Source organism: Carettochelys insculpta, chromosome 2 (assembly GCF_033958435.1).
Source record: "Carettochelys insculpta isolate YL-2023 chromosome 2, ASM3395843v1, whole genome shotgun sequence".
NCBI classification, from domain to species: Eukaryota; Metazoa; Chordata; order Testudines; family Carettochelyidae; genus Carettochelys; species Carettochelys insculpta.
The window spans coordinates 72,339,388-72,357,414 of NC_134138.1; the positions used below are offsets into that span (position 1 = coordinate 72,339,388).

The window sequence follows — 18,027 nt, forward strand, 5'->3', positions numbered from 1 at the left end:
GTGGCTCCATTTACACATTCACTAACCTATGCTTTCTTTTGAAGGTTGTTTCCTAAGTTTAACTGAACAGTAATGCTAAGCACAAGTTGTTTGATATTTATACCCAGACCTTTTTGTAGAAAAAGGGATCTCTCTGTGTGTATTTGAAATACAACGTTGCCCAGCAATGACATTATAACTTAGATGCACCTGTGTTTTACTATATAAACTCTGTGTGTCAGGTGTTTGAAACTAATGCTGTAGCATTAGTCATCTGGTTGACAAATTGAGTCTATTTTATTTCTCCTACTTCTGGTTAGAAGGAAAAGTAACAAACATATCCAATCTTAAACTGATTGAAGCTAAGTAAAAGCTTTTGCTAGATCCTTTGTATGCCACATTCATAAAATCATAGGGTTGGAATAGACTTCAGGAGGTCACCGAGTCCAACCCCCTGCTCAAGATAGGAGCAGTCCCAACTAAATCATCATCCCAACCATGGCTTTGTCAAGCCAGGACTTGCAGACCTCTAGGGAAGGAGATTCTACCACCTCCCTAGGTAACTCATTCCACAGCTTCACCACTCTTCTAGTGAAATATTCTTTCCTAATATCCAACCTAGACCTCTCCTGCCGCAACTTGAGACTATTGCTTCTTTTTCTGTCATCTGTCACCACTGAGAACAGCCTCTCTCTCTTTGGAAACACCCCACCCCCCCGCAACTCTTTCAGGCAGTTGAAGGCTGCTGTCAAATCCCCACTCACTCTTCTCTTCTGTAGACTAAATAAACCCAAATCCTTTAGCCTCTCCTCATAAGTCGTGTGTTCCAGCCTCCTAATCATTTTTGTCACTCTCCATGTGTCCACATTATTTCAGTAATGGGGACCCAGAATTGGATGCAGTTCTCCAGGTGCAGCCTCACCAGTGCAAAATGAAGGGGAATAATCACTTCCCTAGATTTGCAGATATTGTTCTTACTAATGCACCCCAGTATGCCATTAGCCTGCTCGGCTACAAGGGCACCCCATTGGATCATATCCAGCATCTCATCTACTGTAAACTCCAGGCTTATTTCATGCCTAGATATTTCAATACATATTATACATCAAATATAAACCACAGGCTTTCAAACACTACATAGCAGAATGAGTTAGAGGGCTGCTAATACCACAAATGCACTAAAAAGTGCAACCACTTTCTTCCTGCTTTTCTACTCTTCCTTCTTTATCTTTACAGATCTCTCCTTTTTACACTTTCTTCAGTGAGTGTATCATTTATCGGTTAATAAGTTGTCTGACAAGATAGCCACTTCGTACCTAATTGTTCATTTTATTTATGTATTATTGATGAGCCCAGACTTGAACTCTGCTTTCCTTAGAGGCTGCTTGATAAATCTGTTGGCTAATCCTGTCTAAGACGCTGAATTGCCCGCTGTAGCATATTACGTGACATTGCTTTTACTTTGTATTTCTGAAAGAATCTGGTTCAACATTTCCAATGTACAGTGCTTAACAGTAAGAAATAAATTCAGCTACATAATTCACATTGCTCTCTGTTAACAAAGATTCTCCAGTGATGCACTGTAATGCATAAAATATGTGCTTAGCTTTCAATCAATGTGCTGGCTGTTGTAGGGGCAAGCAACCTGACTAGCTTTAAGATGGAGCTTGATAAGTTTATGAGGGATTGTATGACAGGATTGCCTTTGACAGCAAATAGTTAGAACACTGGAGTTCCTTCCAGCCCTGTGCTCTTAAGAGCCCACACAGCAAGAGCCATTCTGAACTGCAAAAACTTGTGTTATTGGATGTGTCAAAACACTTAATTTACAAGTCACTAAAGAGCAGTGTTGTTGCAGATTCATACCACTGTAACTTGGAATAAAATTTGCCCCTTAGTGTAATTAACTATAGATAATGCAGATTAGGGGCCAAACAATAGCTATGCCCTTGCAGACCCATGAGAGGGAACTGGGCCCCCTAGTTTAAAAAAATTTTTTTGTATAATTTGAGTCCACAGCAACACAAAGAGGATTTTAAAACAGAAATTATTCAGGCCAGTTATTTGAACTTTAACGTGCACTTGCTTAATGTTCTTAGCTATAGATGATGATGGTAATTTTCTTAGCAGAATATCAGATCAAGAGCAAGATATCTTAATAATACAGTAGTTTGTACAGAGAGGTGAGAGAATATAATATGGGACAATAAAGAGATAAGGCATAATTTTTGTGACATTAGTATTATAAAGAAACACTTCAGTTGATTCATAAAATGAATAAAGTACCTGACTACATTATGTGATCGCTGAATTGAAAAAAAAATTATGATGCAGTAGGGTAAAACAGGGAGAATTCAGTATCCACAGCTAGTGAGAAACCACTTTTGTTATAAAAACACTAAGAACACCTTTATCAAACAAGTTTACATTTAATAACATTGTATTAAATTTTAAACTTGTATTTGCTCTTTAATAAATGGTATAAAATGAACACAGTAGGTTAATAAATTGTATTATATTGCCATTTTAATGCAACTAATATACTTGAATTGTTGTATAAGTTCCTGTCAAGATGCACTCCTGCATTTCCATGATTCAGGACTGCATTGGGTCGCCTAAGACTACCACCACTTGATTCTAAGTATTTGACACCATTCCTACACAGAATGGGCTTGTCTATACTACCATCTTCCTTCGAAGGAAGGATGATAATTAGGGTGTTGGGAGTTTACTAATGAAGTGCTGCGCTGCCCCTCCCCCCCACCCCACATGGCAACTTCAAAGTTTTAAACTTCGAAGTACCGGCTTGCGTCTAGCCGTGGCTCACCCACCAGTACTTCAGAGTCCCTTTACTCCTCAAAACTTCGAAGTACTGGTGGGTGAGCCATGGTTGCATGCAAGCTGGTGCTTCGAAGTTGCCAGGGGGGTGGGGCGGAATTTACTTAATGAAGTGCTGTGTATGCACCACAGCACTTCATTAGTAAACTCCTAACACCATAATTACCATCCTTCCTTCAAAGGAAGGTGGTAGTGTAGACAAGCCCAATGTGTGACAAGGTGGAAGGAGGGGGCATAGGATCAGAATCTCCTCCAAATCAGGGGTAGGCTGTAGATAGGGTGACCATCCATCCAATTTTTGGGATGCCAGAAAGGCATCCCTGCTTATTTTAGCAAAGGAACTAATTGTCCCAGATTTTCTGCCAGCAGCTGATGGCCGGAGAGCAGGGAGCCAACAGGTTAGCCTACTTTTCCCTTCTTGGGGCTTGAGGAAGTGAGGGGGAACATGGGTGGCTGCCCCATCCCTGTTGCTTCCCTGGGGCTCAGGGAAGACGCAGGGGAAGCACTGTGGCTGCCCCGTCCCTGCTGCTTCATTAGGGCTCCTGGGAGTGTAGGGGGCTGCTGGGGCTCAGGGACGGTGGGCAGCTGCTGCCTCCTTCCCACCTCCCCAGGGCTTGGAGGAGACAGGAGGAACTACCTCTCCCTCCATATCTCCCCGTCCCAAATGGGTGCCCTAGACGTAGGGTGTCTGCATAGCCTGTGTGTGACTGTCATTACACTTTCAAATTGGTAGCCTTATCTGTAGCCCACTATGCATCTCATATATACAGGGTTAAAACCATGGATCCACTTGGTTATAGATGCACTGATTACACCCTCACATCACCTCAGACTGCCAACAAGGAGACTGCCATAGGAAGTGGTGACAGCGGCGACCTTTTATATGTCATTTCTGAGCTCTGCCCCTTCCAGAGCAGCAGAATTGTGCCTTTGCATTTAGGGTCTTCTGCAACTCAGGTAATCCTGTGTCAGAGAATTCAGACATTAATCCGGTGGTTCCCAACCTGAGGCTGGAGGGTACTGCAGAAGGTCTGCGAAAAAAATAAAAGATAAATACAAATGATCTTAGAAAATAAGTTTTAAATAAACTGCAAAATTACAATCTATTATTATTTTAAAATTAAATATCTTTCAATAATGTTATTAATTGTTGTCTGAAAATCTATCCCGTGGTTTCCTTTTTTCATTAAATGAAGGGTACATAGCAGCTATAATTGGCATGGTGGGGGTCCGCAAAGGGTTGGAGGATTATTGGGGGCCCTTGAATGGTTTGGGGGGGTGATTGGGGTTCCATGCCAGTGAAAAGCTTGGAAACCACTGCTTTAACCTGTTCTTTAATATAAGTAGTGTGACCCGAAGTATTGTGTGATAGCATTTGTTACTACTCTGTAGTGCAGCCAGATTGAAGAGATTTTGGGGGTTCCTGCCAGTCAGAGCCAGTGGAGACAAAGCTTGTTATGAATTGTTTATGTTGTGTGAGGAGCCTGATGCATATGTACAAAATGGCTGAATATTGGCAAAGTAACAGAACTAAAAAAAATATCTTGGATGGGAGGTTTGATAATTGAGAACACTAGTTTGTCCAGAGCAGAATGCTGAATTCATTTTGGGAGACACACGATTGTACGAAAAGACATCAGTAAACTAGAGAGAATGCTAGGGACTTACAAACAAGGAAATGTTTGGAAAATCTAACCTATCAGGGAAAGTTAAAGAGATTGAATGTAAGCTACTTTAGATGAGAGAGAAGTGTGGGTAAAATAGTGCATCTGTTGTTTGGTGTATTCAGATATGTTATTGAGAGGAAGAGCTGTTAGTCATAGTAGCCAAAAGGATGAAGAAGAAAGTCTTGAAATAAAGAGGTAAAATTGCTGAACAGTATGGACAGTCGTGCAATGAAAGGGAGGTTGTGGAAACACCACCTCTGGAGATGTATCCAAGGCAAGACTTGACGATAAGCCACTGAGAATGCTTTAGCAAGAGTGAAAACTATTCTGTGATCATGCCCTGGATGAAGAAGATTACTTAGGAGGTGTCTGCCAGTACTAATATGTTTGTTTCTTTGTCATGTGGTTGGCTCCTTAGGGAGCAAGGGTGATAACACCTACTTGGAACAACTTCTTCTAGTAGTATCAATGTAAGAAAATTCACAGATCCAGTGTGTTCTGACCTGGAAAAACAATAAGCTGCATGAGAGAGGCTCCCATTATCAAGGATGGGAAAGAAGAGATGATGAATAGCTTTGGTCTTTAAATCATTTTGGGGAAAGCATGATAGGTAAAACTGTAACTTTCTGCTTGACTCTTTGGCCATGAAACTGAAGGAAAATAAATATTTGTATGCTAGGATCTTTTAAAAGAAGCAAAATATACACCAAATGAGTAAGTATCAAAGAGGTAGCCATATTAGCCTGTATCTTCGAGAACAACAAGAAGTCCTGTGTCACCTCATAGACTAACAGATATTTTGGAGCATAAGCTTTCGTGGGCAAAGACCCGCTTCATCAGATGCACGAATGGGGGGGGTGGTTTTACAGGGGTATTTAAAGAGTGGGGTCCCAGTAAAAGGGAGGGCCAGAGCTGACAAGGTCTATTCAGTCATGGTGGAAAAGGTCCATTATATGTATAAAGGCCCATTATATGTATACAAATAAAGATGGGGAGATATGGCCCATTGTTAGTCTAATGTAGATATGTTAACACTTAGGGCAGAGAAACTCCTTTTGTGAGGTGCAAGCCACTCCCAGTCTCTGTTTAATCCTTGGTTAAATGAGGCAAATTTGCAAATAAATTGCAGCTCAGAGATTTCACCCTGACTGAATAGACTTGTCAGCTCTGGCTCTCCCTTTTACTGGGACCCCACTCTTTAAATACCCCTCTGAAACCACCCTCCCAACTCATTCATCTGACGAAGCGGGTCTTTGCCCACGAAAGCTTATGCTCCAAAATATCTGTTAGTCTATAAGGTGCCACAGGACTTGTTGTTGTTATCAAATGAGTAAGTACAGTATTCTTAGAGTCATCTTACTGAACGATAAGTATAGCAAATAGGAGCACAACATCACAAAGTATAAATAAAAGATGGCATGGAATAATTAATTCGTAACATGAACTCTGATGCTGAAGGTCAGATTTCTTCTTAGAAAGCATGTAAAACACCCAAAGTTGCTTGTTCAAACAGTACGAGTGATTTCAGTGCAAGTGTAGAGTCCTTGAATAGTATTAAAGCTATCAAATAGATTAAAACCTGCTAAAATTTTACAGTTACCATTTCCCCACGTTTACTGAGAAATTTGAAAGCTCCCAACCATCTTTACTTTTGCACGATCCTCTTTTTTATAACACAGAATAGACATAACAGCCGTTCAAACTAATCTGCAGTGTTCTAGCTCTGTGCCTCATTTCTTGCTCTTACATACTCCTGGTGAGTTATTGAGGTCTTCATACCAGTCAGTTCTTGATATCCTTGCTGAGATTGCAGACAGTCATTGTGGTGCTGTATTTTGATGGGGACACCACCGGTAGTTTGACTGAAGGCTTCTCTACAGTAACTAACTAAAATAGTAATTCTAGATTAATTTGCCATGTGAACACTTGATCTGCAGCAACTGTGTGATAGTGATTAATCTTGGTCATAACCAGTGTGGCCAGACTTGAACCAGCCATCTAGAAAGGATCAGTTATGAATTATTTGTGGTATTTAGCCTTGCTGGGAATTACAGTGCAGCTGTGAACTCAAGTGTTCTAAATACTTTGGTAACCAGAAATTTAATGTATTTTCTAGCATATTTTCAAAGCTCTGAGCATTTTGGCCTGATCTTAACATTGGAGCATATGCTTGACTTTAAATGCATGAGTTATCCCTTTCACTTCAACTAGCTTATGTTAAAGTTATGCATGTGCTTCAATGCCTGGTTGCGCTGTACATGATCAGCACCTTGATGATTAGTCCTGTATTCAGTTTCTTAAAATCAACATGAAAGGAGTTCCATATTTTTTCTTCCACGTTGTGTAACGGTGGCTGAGAAATATGTAGGCAGGAGCCTTTCCTTAACTAGCTGTGGTTACCTTTGATTTGCCTGTTAAGCCTCTCTGTGGTGTAATACGGCCATTTTGAAAAATGAATGAATTTTGCTTATGTATGTTCTTCTTTGAGGCCACTTTATTTCCATGTGCCTCTTGTGCATAAACCAGCAGCAGTTTGAGAAGTACTCCTTCGCTTTTCCTCGGGATCTGTGTATCCCCTGCTTTATCCATAAATAACATAGTGGGCCAAATTCTGTCTTTGAGTCTATGCACATGCTCCCACTGAGGTCATGAAAGAGTATGATCGTGTCCAGTTTGTGAAGAGTTCATTCTGTTATGTCTGAGGACCCACTATTCTGCTGTGAAGGCTAATAGCCGTGCTTTTTGTATAGTTACTTGGGTATATGGCCCATCACCCCTTTCTTTGATTTTAACTTTTCTTTTATCTTTTTTCTCCCTACAATTTGCCACTGAAGTAAGGGCCCAAAGGAAAGAGGACAGAAATTGAAGTTTACAAAAATTAATCTGACAGAGAAAATGGCAAGTTATCTCTGTAGGGATCTGATTCTTGTCCCACTACCACAGACTTCAGTAGTGCACAATCAAGTCTTATCTTAGGCATGTCCATGTGTTTGGGGGCTTGAAAATGTCAGAAGTTCCAAAGTATAACAGTGTTACTCAATTATTATGGAAAAAAATGTAATTTCAGTGGTTCAGACCTCTCTTCCCTGGTTGACTACAGCTAAAATTTATCAGAGGGTTAGCCATGTTAGTCTGTATCTGCAAAACCAACAAGGCACCACGTGGCACCTCAAAGACTAAGGGATTTATTCAGGCTTAAGCTTTCATGGAAAGAAACCCACTTTGTCAGATGGAAGAAACAACAATCGGCTGATGGAGTGGGTATTTTTGTCTACAAAAGCTTATGCCCAAATAAATCTGTTAGTCTTTAAGGTGCCACAGGACTCCATGTTATTGATAATTTAGTTTGTGTTGAGTAAAATGATAACAAAAGGCCTTTGCCACAATAATCTGTGCATATTTAACAGGTGCTCTTGATCCAAGAAGTATTTTATCAAGTGTTTCAAGCCTGTAGTGCTCTTTTCTGTTTAACATTCAAAATTAAAAAGAGCTAGAACACAACTGAAGTAGTTCATAGTTTATCCCTCTGTTCCCATTTTTATATGTATTTACGCAAAAGACTAATACAGAACCTCATTCTTGCCTCTGCTGTCTCTGATGCATTCTGCTATGTCTGGGCTTGGCCATTCCTGTCAGTCTCACTCTACCTCTACTAGCCCACAGTGCTCCATAATGCTTCTTCATTCAGCTAGTGCTTTGTATGGAGACCAACAACTTCAGTGGTCTTTCAGGCACTGACACATGTAGGCTTAAAGTGAGAAGCTGAACAAAACCCTCTGTCCACAGTGACCTTTATTAGGTGTACTGGGACTATAAGAGATGTAGGGCAATCATTCAGATTACAACTATATTTAAGATACTTGATTTGCATTCTTGACAGTGTACACTTCCTTGTTTTGGACTCAGCAGACTCTTGGACTCCTCTCCCTTCCCATTGTGAAAGCAATAAATAGCAAGTTAGTTTGGAGGACAGCTGGAAAAAAGCATGGAGAACTCAAACACTGTGGTTAGGTATTCTGCTGAGGAAAATCTGAACAGTTATGCAAGTAATCTATGAAATTATAATACGCCTTATGAGTGGACGTGGTATAATTTGCATGCGTTTAGAAGATTTTAACAGTTTTTTCCCAAATTTGCATTACATTGAAAATTATCCTTTAGTAAAGATTTGAAAATGTGTGCTCTATATCACATGACTTGTACCTCTCTGCACCGCTACCGGTTTGTTGTGAGTGGGTTCAATCACTGGATGCCATATGCTTCTAAGTCAGCTGATTACAGATAGAGCCTGGTCATGGTTTCTAGCTCAGGCTCTATAGGACACACTTCCAGACTCTAACCTCTTGTCTGATACCTTTTCCTGGTGCAAAGGACTTTGCAGGCCATGCGTTCTAGACCCTGAAACCAGTACTTTAGACGCAAGCCACCGAGGGTGCTGGAGGTCAACACTTCTCACGTAACTTCTGTGGGGACAGTGTGGCTGGAAAGCAAGGAGCACAAGCTCAGTGAAGGAATTTCTTTATCACAGAGTTGTTACTCTTAAAAGAATTAGAGTTACAGATCTTTGCCAGATAACAAAGTTCTCAGAGGCATCCTTCCCTATCTGATTTAATTGTGTTTAAGCATCCAAGATCTGTTGGCAGTTCTGGCTAGGGAAGTGTTTGTCACCCTCAGCTGGCCCATGGCTTGGAAGAGCATCCTGCTTTTACATTTTCTTTTTAAATATCTGTCTCTCGTTTGGCCATTGTTCCTCTGGGACACATCCCACTCACTGTCATGCTCCCTCCTCCTGAAGACCTCTTTGTAGAAAAACCATTGCTCACGGGGATAGGGCAGTAGTTGAAGGACTGTCACAGTTGATGTATCTAGATTGCCATCCTGGAGGCATCATTGTGATAGTCCTCTTGTGAGATTTCACGCATAATTCTGGGTCAGGGAGCCTCTCCTAAATGTATTGCAATAACCTGTGTTGGGCAAGTTTAGACACATGCTCAGCACATAATACAAAATGGAGCTCATAATTCAAAATGGAGATTACACTTTGATACAGGTGTATCCCACCCACTTGATCACATGTGCTATTAGAATATTTTACCAAGGTACCATCAGGATGTTTTTTCAACAGTGCAATAATGTAGCATTTACAGAACAATTCTGGTTTTTATCTTTAATGGTTTCCATAACAAGATCAACATTTTCTTTAGCATAATCATTTGATGATTTCTGTGTGCATCCCATCTTTGCTTTAGTCTCATTATGGCAATTCTTAGTAACAGAGGACATCTCTCATTGTTTGTTATTAAGCATCTTCAAACAATGCTCAGTGCTTGCTTTTTTTTTTTTAACCTAGTTTAAAGCTTTTTTGGGATTAATGGATTTTTGGTAATACAGGTTAACAACAATATCTACAAGCTCCACATATTAAAATTGTGTATAAATCACTAGAGGATTATATATCATATTTTATGCAGTTTTACACTGGGCTGCTTTAAAATAAAAACAGAATGAAAAGTACTCAAGCTCTGTCAAACAAAGAGTTAACTATGTGATTTAAAAGGTACAGTTTGAGCACAGATTTAAATAAATCAGTCACTTCTAATCTTTAATGGAAGCTTCATATTTAGAGTGCATGACTAGAAGCATAGGCTTAGAAGATCTGTAATGTATTTTGGAGAAGTCAATACACCAAATCCAGAAGCCTTCACATGACAATTGAGTTTACTAACATAGAGTAGCTTTAATTTATGAGGGAACTTCTCTGTGCCCTTTTCCCTTGTCTCTCTGTTTCTTGGTAATCCATTGGTAGAATAGGTAATAACAATATCTCCTTTCAACCTTTGTCTGTTTTGTCTGCTCACATTTTATGAGGCAGGGGTATCTCTTAGTGTTTGTACAGCACCTAGCACAATGGGACTCTGATCCTATTCAGAATATCTACGTACTCTCGTGATACAAATAAAAGCAGCAGCCTTTCCCATTTTTACTGCTCCTTCTAGGCAGCGATGAGCTCAATAAGCACCAGGTTAGTTTATTCTGCTCCTGCTTGTGAAAGCTAAGAGCAGTGGCAGAGGCTGATGCTATTCATATGAAGAGGAGCTAAAAATTTGGGCTGAAATGAGTAACAGACTCACACCCATGCTCCCACAGCAAAGAAATCACAAAGTGAAAAGGGAGGCAGAACTGTGAAGTAGCAAAGAAGCACCTAATCCCCTGAAGTCTCTAAGATGGGGTGCAGGGCAACACAGAGGGTACATGTGCACTTACCAGGAGATTGACCTGGTCAGGGTCTATCTTCCGGGGTTTGATTTTTGCGTGCCTAGTGGGGATGTGCGAAATCGAACTACAAAGGGTCGACAGTCAACTGCTTTATGCCTCAGTCTTGTGAGGAGTAAAGGAGGTTGACAAGAGAGTTAATCAGAAAATTCTTCAAGTTACTGAGCAGCCGTGATTTCTCCAAAAGTCAGAGGGTGATCTAGTCACTCAGTACTTTAGGGTAGGGTCTTGCAGGATCAAAATTTTCCATCAAGGATATTTGTTAACTCTTCCCTTATTTGGATGTATTACATAGGAGCATTTTTGTTGAAATGTGTCCAAGCTGTTACCCTTTCAGCTTCTGGGTACTCCTTTATGTTCCTGATTAGTTGTAAATAAGGGCACATAGTCTGCTCCAGTACTGTTAACACTATGCTGGAGCATGTTTGTTGGATATGTTCTATAAAAGATGCGTTGCAAAAGTACACGTCTTGGGTGCATCTACACTAGCCGGCTACTTCGAAGTAGCCAGCACAACGTTGAAATAGCATGTGACACGTCTACATGCACCGTATGCTATTTCGATGTTGAAATTGACGTTAGGCAGTGAGACGTCGAAATCGCTATTCCCATCCGAAGATGGGAATAGCGCCCTACTTCAACGTTCAACGTTGAAATAGGGTGTGTGTAGATGATCCGCGTCCCACTACTTCGAAATAGCGGGGTCCTCGATGGCGGCCGTCGGCTGAGGAGTTGAGAGACTCTCTGTCCAGCCCCTTCAGGGCTCTATGGTCACCGCGTGCAGCAGCCCTTAGCCCAGGGCTTCTGGCAGCTGCTGCTGCTGCTTGGGGTCCACGTTGCGTGCACGGGGTCTGCAACCAGTTGTTGGCTCTGTGGATCTCGTGCTGTGCGGGCCGAGTGTGTCTGGGAGGGGCCCTTTAACGGAGTGGCTTGGGGCTTTGCTGGCCCCTTATTTCCACGGGGAGCACTTGTGTGTGTGGACATTCCACATTTCCTTCCAGGGTGGCTCCTTTCGACGTTCTCCGTGGCTGCTTCGACTCTGAATGTCGATGGCACCAGCCCTGGAGGACGTGTAGATGATACGCGTTAAAGTAGGCCATTTCGATGTTCTTACTTTGAAATAGGCTACTTCAACGTAGTGTGCTAGTGTAGACGTAGCCCTTATGAGACTCTGGAGATAATGAGCATCATACTACACATATGTTCAGCAAATAGAGTGGGGTTCAGATATTTGTAATCATAAAATATGTTGCCAATTAAATTCCAGCAATTATTTTCTATTCTTTATATTTGTGAATATTTAATAATGCCTGCTTGTTTGTGGAGAATGTTGAGCAAGTCCCCAAAAGTTTAGATATTTTGTGAAGTTTCAAAATTTTTCATCTGAAAAATGTATCGTAGCATGTTACACACTATTTTTAAAGTATTCTGTTTTTCATTTGTTGGTCTCTACCATTAAAAGTTTCAGCTACCCAATCTGGTAGAAGCATCACAATGCCCCTCTGACCAACTGCATACTACAAATGCTTAGTGATTAGTTTGAGGGAGCTGAAGGAGAACTGTTTGGCTGGGGGGAAAAGTGTGAGGGGAGGACTGAGAAGGTTTTGTTCTAACTATTTTTGAATACTTATTAACAATCTATTTAGCTCACAATTCCGGTGAAACTTTGGGTATTTTATTTCCTGGAGCACTTGTGTAGTGGTGTATAAGTCTTCACTTTCTGCGGGGCCACAGATGTGGTGTTCAGGATACTTCCCTATGATTTAGTGAACATATTATGTACCACAGGTAGAAATTTCAAAAATGGTCAGTGTGGACCTACCCTGCTTTCACAGAAGTCAATGAGTAGATCCTACTGACTTCAGTAGGAATTGGGTGTGATTAAGAGAGCATTTTTTAAAAAAAATCCCACCTTCTGTATCTTAGCACTCTTTTTTTGCGCCATCATCTGGCACACTTCCAAAATATGTCTCTCTGAGTATGCACAGATGGGGTCAGGTGAAAGTTATTTCAAACAAAGCTAAAGACAGCTGGAAATTCTCAGTTGATGATTGAGGAATGAGGATTCCTGCTGCTTTCCATCTCTATTCCAAAGGCTTGGAAAGGTTTCTCTGTACTCTAGATTGCATACCAGGACTACAGTTACTCCCATTGAAAACTTGAGACAGACATTTGAAAGAATATGAAGAGAGTTCTGTGGGCACAGTCTACAGATTACATGGTACAAACAAAGCAGTCTCATGCTTTTTTGTATTGATACCTGACCAGTCTTCCATTCTAGCTGTTTCATTCCATGTGGCCCTTCCATTCAAGATCGACTTTTCTTAGTCTTGGTTTTTTTACACCTAACTCTGACTGTGTCTACTCTGAGATAAATTCAGGTTTTAATACATTTGATTTTTAACCTCATTCTTATGAATTTGAATTTGTGTCCACAAACCTTCTTGACATTCGACCAACTGTTTTTCCATGTTGAGCTTCTGCGTCCCCTTTGCCCTATGCAAGTTCAACAGTATGAGCAGTGCATTGTGGGTATCGATCCCACAGCGACTTAGCCCTGGTTGCTTTTGGATGTTTCATTTTAGAATCCCAGAATGCAAAGCACTGTCCCAGAATTCAGAGCACCCAGTAACAGAATTCAGCCCTCCCTCAAACCCACCCAGATGTTTTAATATCGAGCTAAGTCCTTTAAATTTGATCTTATATCATAGTGTAGAGACAGCCTCTATTTTTACAAGAAAAAGAAAGGCAGTTGTCACACAATTTCCATTAATTTTATTTGTTATAATTTATTGTAGGGTAATTTCATGGTTGTTTGTTCATATGCATTTTATTTACACATCAAGCACATACTTACACTGATCAGTTTGGTAAGTTCCGTATTTCAGAAGGTGAAATGCCTGAAATTTGCCTGAGAACCTGCTTTTTAATGTCTGTTTTAGAGCTTTTCCAGGCTGCCTCTACATTACAAGATAAATTAGAATTTAAGGCAGTTAGCTCCATATTACCATGTAGCCGCCTTCACTGTAAGTACCATTAGTTCAATTTTGGGAGCATTAATATCGAGATTACCATATCATCGGTACCTGCTGGGTACAGCGTCAAGCTCCAATTCAAAAGTTTGATTAGAGGCCAGTGTAGAAGTCCCACATCTTAAAATTGAATTTATTAGCCTCCAGAGGTGTCCTATGTGTAATCCACAATGCCGCTCAGTGCTCCGCTCTGGCTGCTTCTCTCCAGGTGCACTGGAATTAGGTAACAGGAAGACTGTAAATTTCAAAGTGGGAGCAGCAAACCTGTGGCTGTGGGCTTGTGTTTGTATGAGAGCCTGAGAACTTCTTTCCTTCTTTGCAATTAGCACTGTGAGTGTATCTACCCATTACAAATAGCCCCAGCAGGGCATTCATTGTTCTGTCCTCACACTTGTTACTTTTTTCTGCACTGCCTGGTGCCATCCTCTGCCCCACCACACCACATGGCAACGAGGCTGTTGTGGGGTCATTCTTGCATAAGGTATCGAGAAACTTCTTCTCAATGGTTTACATTTGTGCACGAACCCTGCTCCCTCCCCCCACAGGCACCACACAGTCAGGGTCTTTCTCATGCTCAGCCACATCACATGGCTAGCACTTGACCAAATAAAAGGATGTGCCTGCCATTTGGTGCTGACCCTGCTACCAAGCAGCACCGTGTGTTAGCTTGCACACGTTTAGGACTCTGAGGTTGGGAAAGAATTTTGGGGGCTTGCAGCCACTGTGGGGAGGTCTTCCCCAGCGGCTAAGCTAATCGGGTGCTTGTGGATGCCTGATGGAAGTCTCCCCCAGTGACTAAGATAGTCAGGGGGACGACTTTAACTGGTCCCCCCACTGAACCCTCCCATAACTCTACCATGGGACCATTGAAGCTTGCAGCCGCCAGGGGGAAGTCTCCCCCAGCAGCTACAATTGTCAGGCACTTGCAACCCCCCACTGAACGCCCCCCCACACCTCTATCTGGCCCCCCACTAACAATATTTTCCATGGCTTTATGATGCTGGGGTAAGTCTCCTCCAGCAGAAAACAATTTCGGGTGCTAGCTACTGCCTGGGGGAATTGTTCCTACAGCTGTTAAGATACTTGGGGGCTTTCTGCCACTTGTGGAGAAGCTCCCCTGTGAAGCCCCACCATACCCCTAGCAAGTGACCCCCCACCAAGAATCCCCGTGTTTGCAATGTCTGTGTAGCAAAGAGGGAAGCCAAAGATCTTCATTCCTACACTTTTCTGTCCTCTTCCTTCTAACTTCAAGAGTATGTTCTTTGTGGTATTTGAAGGGATCAGATGTAATCACGGGAGGAGGACCAGTTGAGATCACAGCCGTTGCACAGCAGCCTTATCGTGCACCAGAAAGCCAAAGACTCTCCCCTCAGCAACTCTCTTTTTTGAAAAACTTTCCTATCTTCTCTTTCTTTAAACTTTTCAGGGTCCCTGTATTATTTTCACTTGTGTTGGCAATATCTGTGTCATGTAGAGGAAAGTCAAAAATCTTTTTTTTTCCAAGACTTTTCTATCTTCTTTCTTCTAACTTTGAGAATACAGTCTGAGTGCCTTTCTTATTTTCAGGGATCAAATGCAATGATGGGAGGGGGGCACTCAGTGGATGGCCAGTTGAGAACACAGCCTTTGCACATAAGCCTTATAGTGCACTGGAAAGCCAAAGACTCTCCTCTCAGCAACTCTTGGTTTTGAAAAACTTTCCTATCTTCTCTTTCTTCAAGCTTTTCTGGGTCCTTGTATTATTTTCAGGGACTGAATGCAATCACAGGAGGGGGGAGGTGAATGAGGAAAATGCAATGTGGGAAGATGATGTCAAAGACCAGTGAGTATACCCAGAATGCTACTGAGATGAGGGAACTATGGGATAGGTTCCACAATACACTACTGCAACAGTTCATGTTTTCCAATTGAGTGTGGCAGCAAAAAGTCGACTTTGTGAGGAGCACGTGGGAGGGGGGTGAGGATGGTCAAATTCAAACTTAAAAATTCCAGAATTACAAAATCAATATCAATACATTCGAATTTATCGTGTAGTGTAGATGCAGCCTCAGTAAGGTGGATTTTAACTAGTTTTGAAACTTCCAAAATTGTTCTTGATCAAAATGTAAAGTTAGAATCCATTAAGATGCATTTTAGTGCATTTTCCATTATCCTCTTCTTGTCAGAAACTGCAGTTCACTTAGTACTTCAATGCAACCAACAGCAGAATGTATACATGGTGCACAAAATGAGCCATTTTGTTTTAAAACAGATTGCAGATGAAAGGAAACCATTCATTGCTTGCTTGCTTGCTGTAATTACTAGAGCACTAATTACTCCAAATCACTGACATCCAGGGTCAATAAGGATGACAACAGGAACATCAAAGACAAGACGCACACATGCAATTACAAGTCTTCCAATCCAGGCTGTAATATTATTTTATGACTACTGTTTTCCAGTGGATGCTGAAAAACATGATTGCTGAACGTTTACTATTATTTCATTCACAGTTTGAAGGTGACAACATGTATATGAGTATGACGGAGCCGAGCCAGGACTATGTGCCAGCAAGCCAGGTGGGTTAATTAATCTTCTCTGTCTTGTTTCAAATTGTAATTAAACAAATCCAAAGAGTTGCATTGCAAATGAGTGGCACTATCAGTAACTGCTGCAATCAGGAATAATCATAATTTATAAACAAAGCATTTAAGCCTTGTTTCCAGTTAATGAGATAGAGCTGATAAAACACCAGAGTTGGCGTTTGTTGAAAGATACTACCTTGTTTCCGCTCCAGAATGCAAACAGCTGTTTTGCCAGCATGATCTTTCCTAAACAGTTGTTTTACCTTCAGGAAATAAAGTCTTTACAGGTGCAGGTTATTTGTTTATCTGACTGCAGACAAGTTAATCATTATAAGCTAATCACTATAAGCTACACCATCACAAACAGCTTTAATTATCACTCTTAGGCCAGTTGTAAATGAAGAATTGCATTTTTTACAGAAATTGGGTGGCTGAGGAATTTTGTCGATGTTACATCATTACCGTTAGCATAACAAGGCTCTCCACATCTATTGATGAGGTTTATCTTGCAGTCAAAGAAGTATGAGTTCTAAGTTGTTCAAAAATATTTTGAGTTTTTTTTAAAGAGGAACGATTTGTAAGTTATCAGAGCCCATTAAAATGTAGCTTATGTCCTCACATTGAAATTATTTTAATCTGTTACTTTCATTTTAATTTATTTTAGAATGCTAAAACTGAAGGATCACCATTGCTTTTTGAGAGCAAAAACAAAGCAACAACAAAAAGAGCCCAGGATCTAGGCCTGTGTGTAGGTGTATGCAGCCCAATTCTGATTCTGTTGTTACTTCCATATATTTCAGTTCTGTGTCAGTGATTCACAGTGACTGCAGGAAAGGTCCATTGTTTAAGCTGCAGACATAGGAGTTGCCGTAAAGAATCAGGATAGTGGCCCATAATGATGAGAACTATGGGCTTACATGTTGATATCTTGTTAAGTGGGCAGTTCCTTTGTTTGCATCTTGTCTGTAAATGGACTATGGTAGATGGGTGTAATACTAAGGTTGAATGAACAGCCTTGCAAACTGATATTATATGAGAGCTAAATGTCTATATGAAGAAGCATTTTTAGATAGTCATACTTATTTACTCAAATTTAATTTATAGGTTTATTCTCTTTAAGTGTCTTATATGTGAGTTGAACCGCATTGTTCAGTCAAAACACCCATTTTTAAAATGTGAATGTTCCCACTACTCCCTATCTGCTTTTGAGCTTACTGTAAAAATGTCTTTTGAAGGCCGAAATTTAAATTTAAGATTTTTGTATGATTCAATTAATTTAACAAAGAATCCAGATCCAGAGGTAGTTTTGAATAGAATTGTTTTATTAAAAATGAAAAATTGTCACTAATTTTTCTAACCATTAATCCAAAAAGTGTACTGACAAGTTTAGTATTACTATTAAATTAAAGCAACCTAGTCTAATCTCATCTATGCCTTAAGGGTTCTGAAGTGCAAGAGCTAATTGAATTTGTTTGAAACTGTAGAAATACAAACTCTGTGAATGATTGCTGTTATAAAGCAGCTGCTACCTTTCAGACCATCATTGTCCGTCTTAAGTAGTTTTGAATGAAGGATTGTAAATTCACATTATACGTTAGAATGATTTTTCTTCTGTTGATATTTTACACTGTGTTCATAGTTCAGATAATTTATACTGAAGGGTATAAAAAGAAT

At 40.6% G+C, this 18,027-nt stretch overlaps 1 protein-coding gene across 2 annotated transcripts in view; it reads left to right on the plus strand.

The window, feature by feature from the left end:
* TOX (thymocyte selection associated high mobility group box) overlaps positions 1–18,027 on the plus strand; it is a 289,645-nt gene that overhangs the window by 131,567 nt on the left and 140,051 nt on the right. For both annotated transcript variants that reach the window (XM_074985767.1, XM_074985768.1), the window contains exon 2: positions 16,282–16,347. In XM_074985767.1, the coding sequence (XP_074841868.1) occupies positions 16,282–16,347 (66 nt within the window). The remainder of the gene's footprint in view (positions 1–16,281; positions 16,348–18,027) is intronic.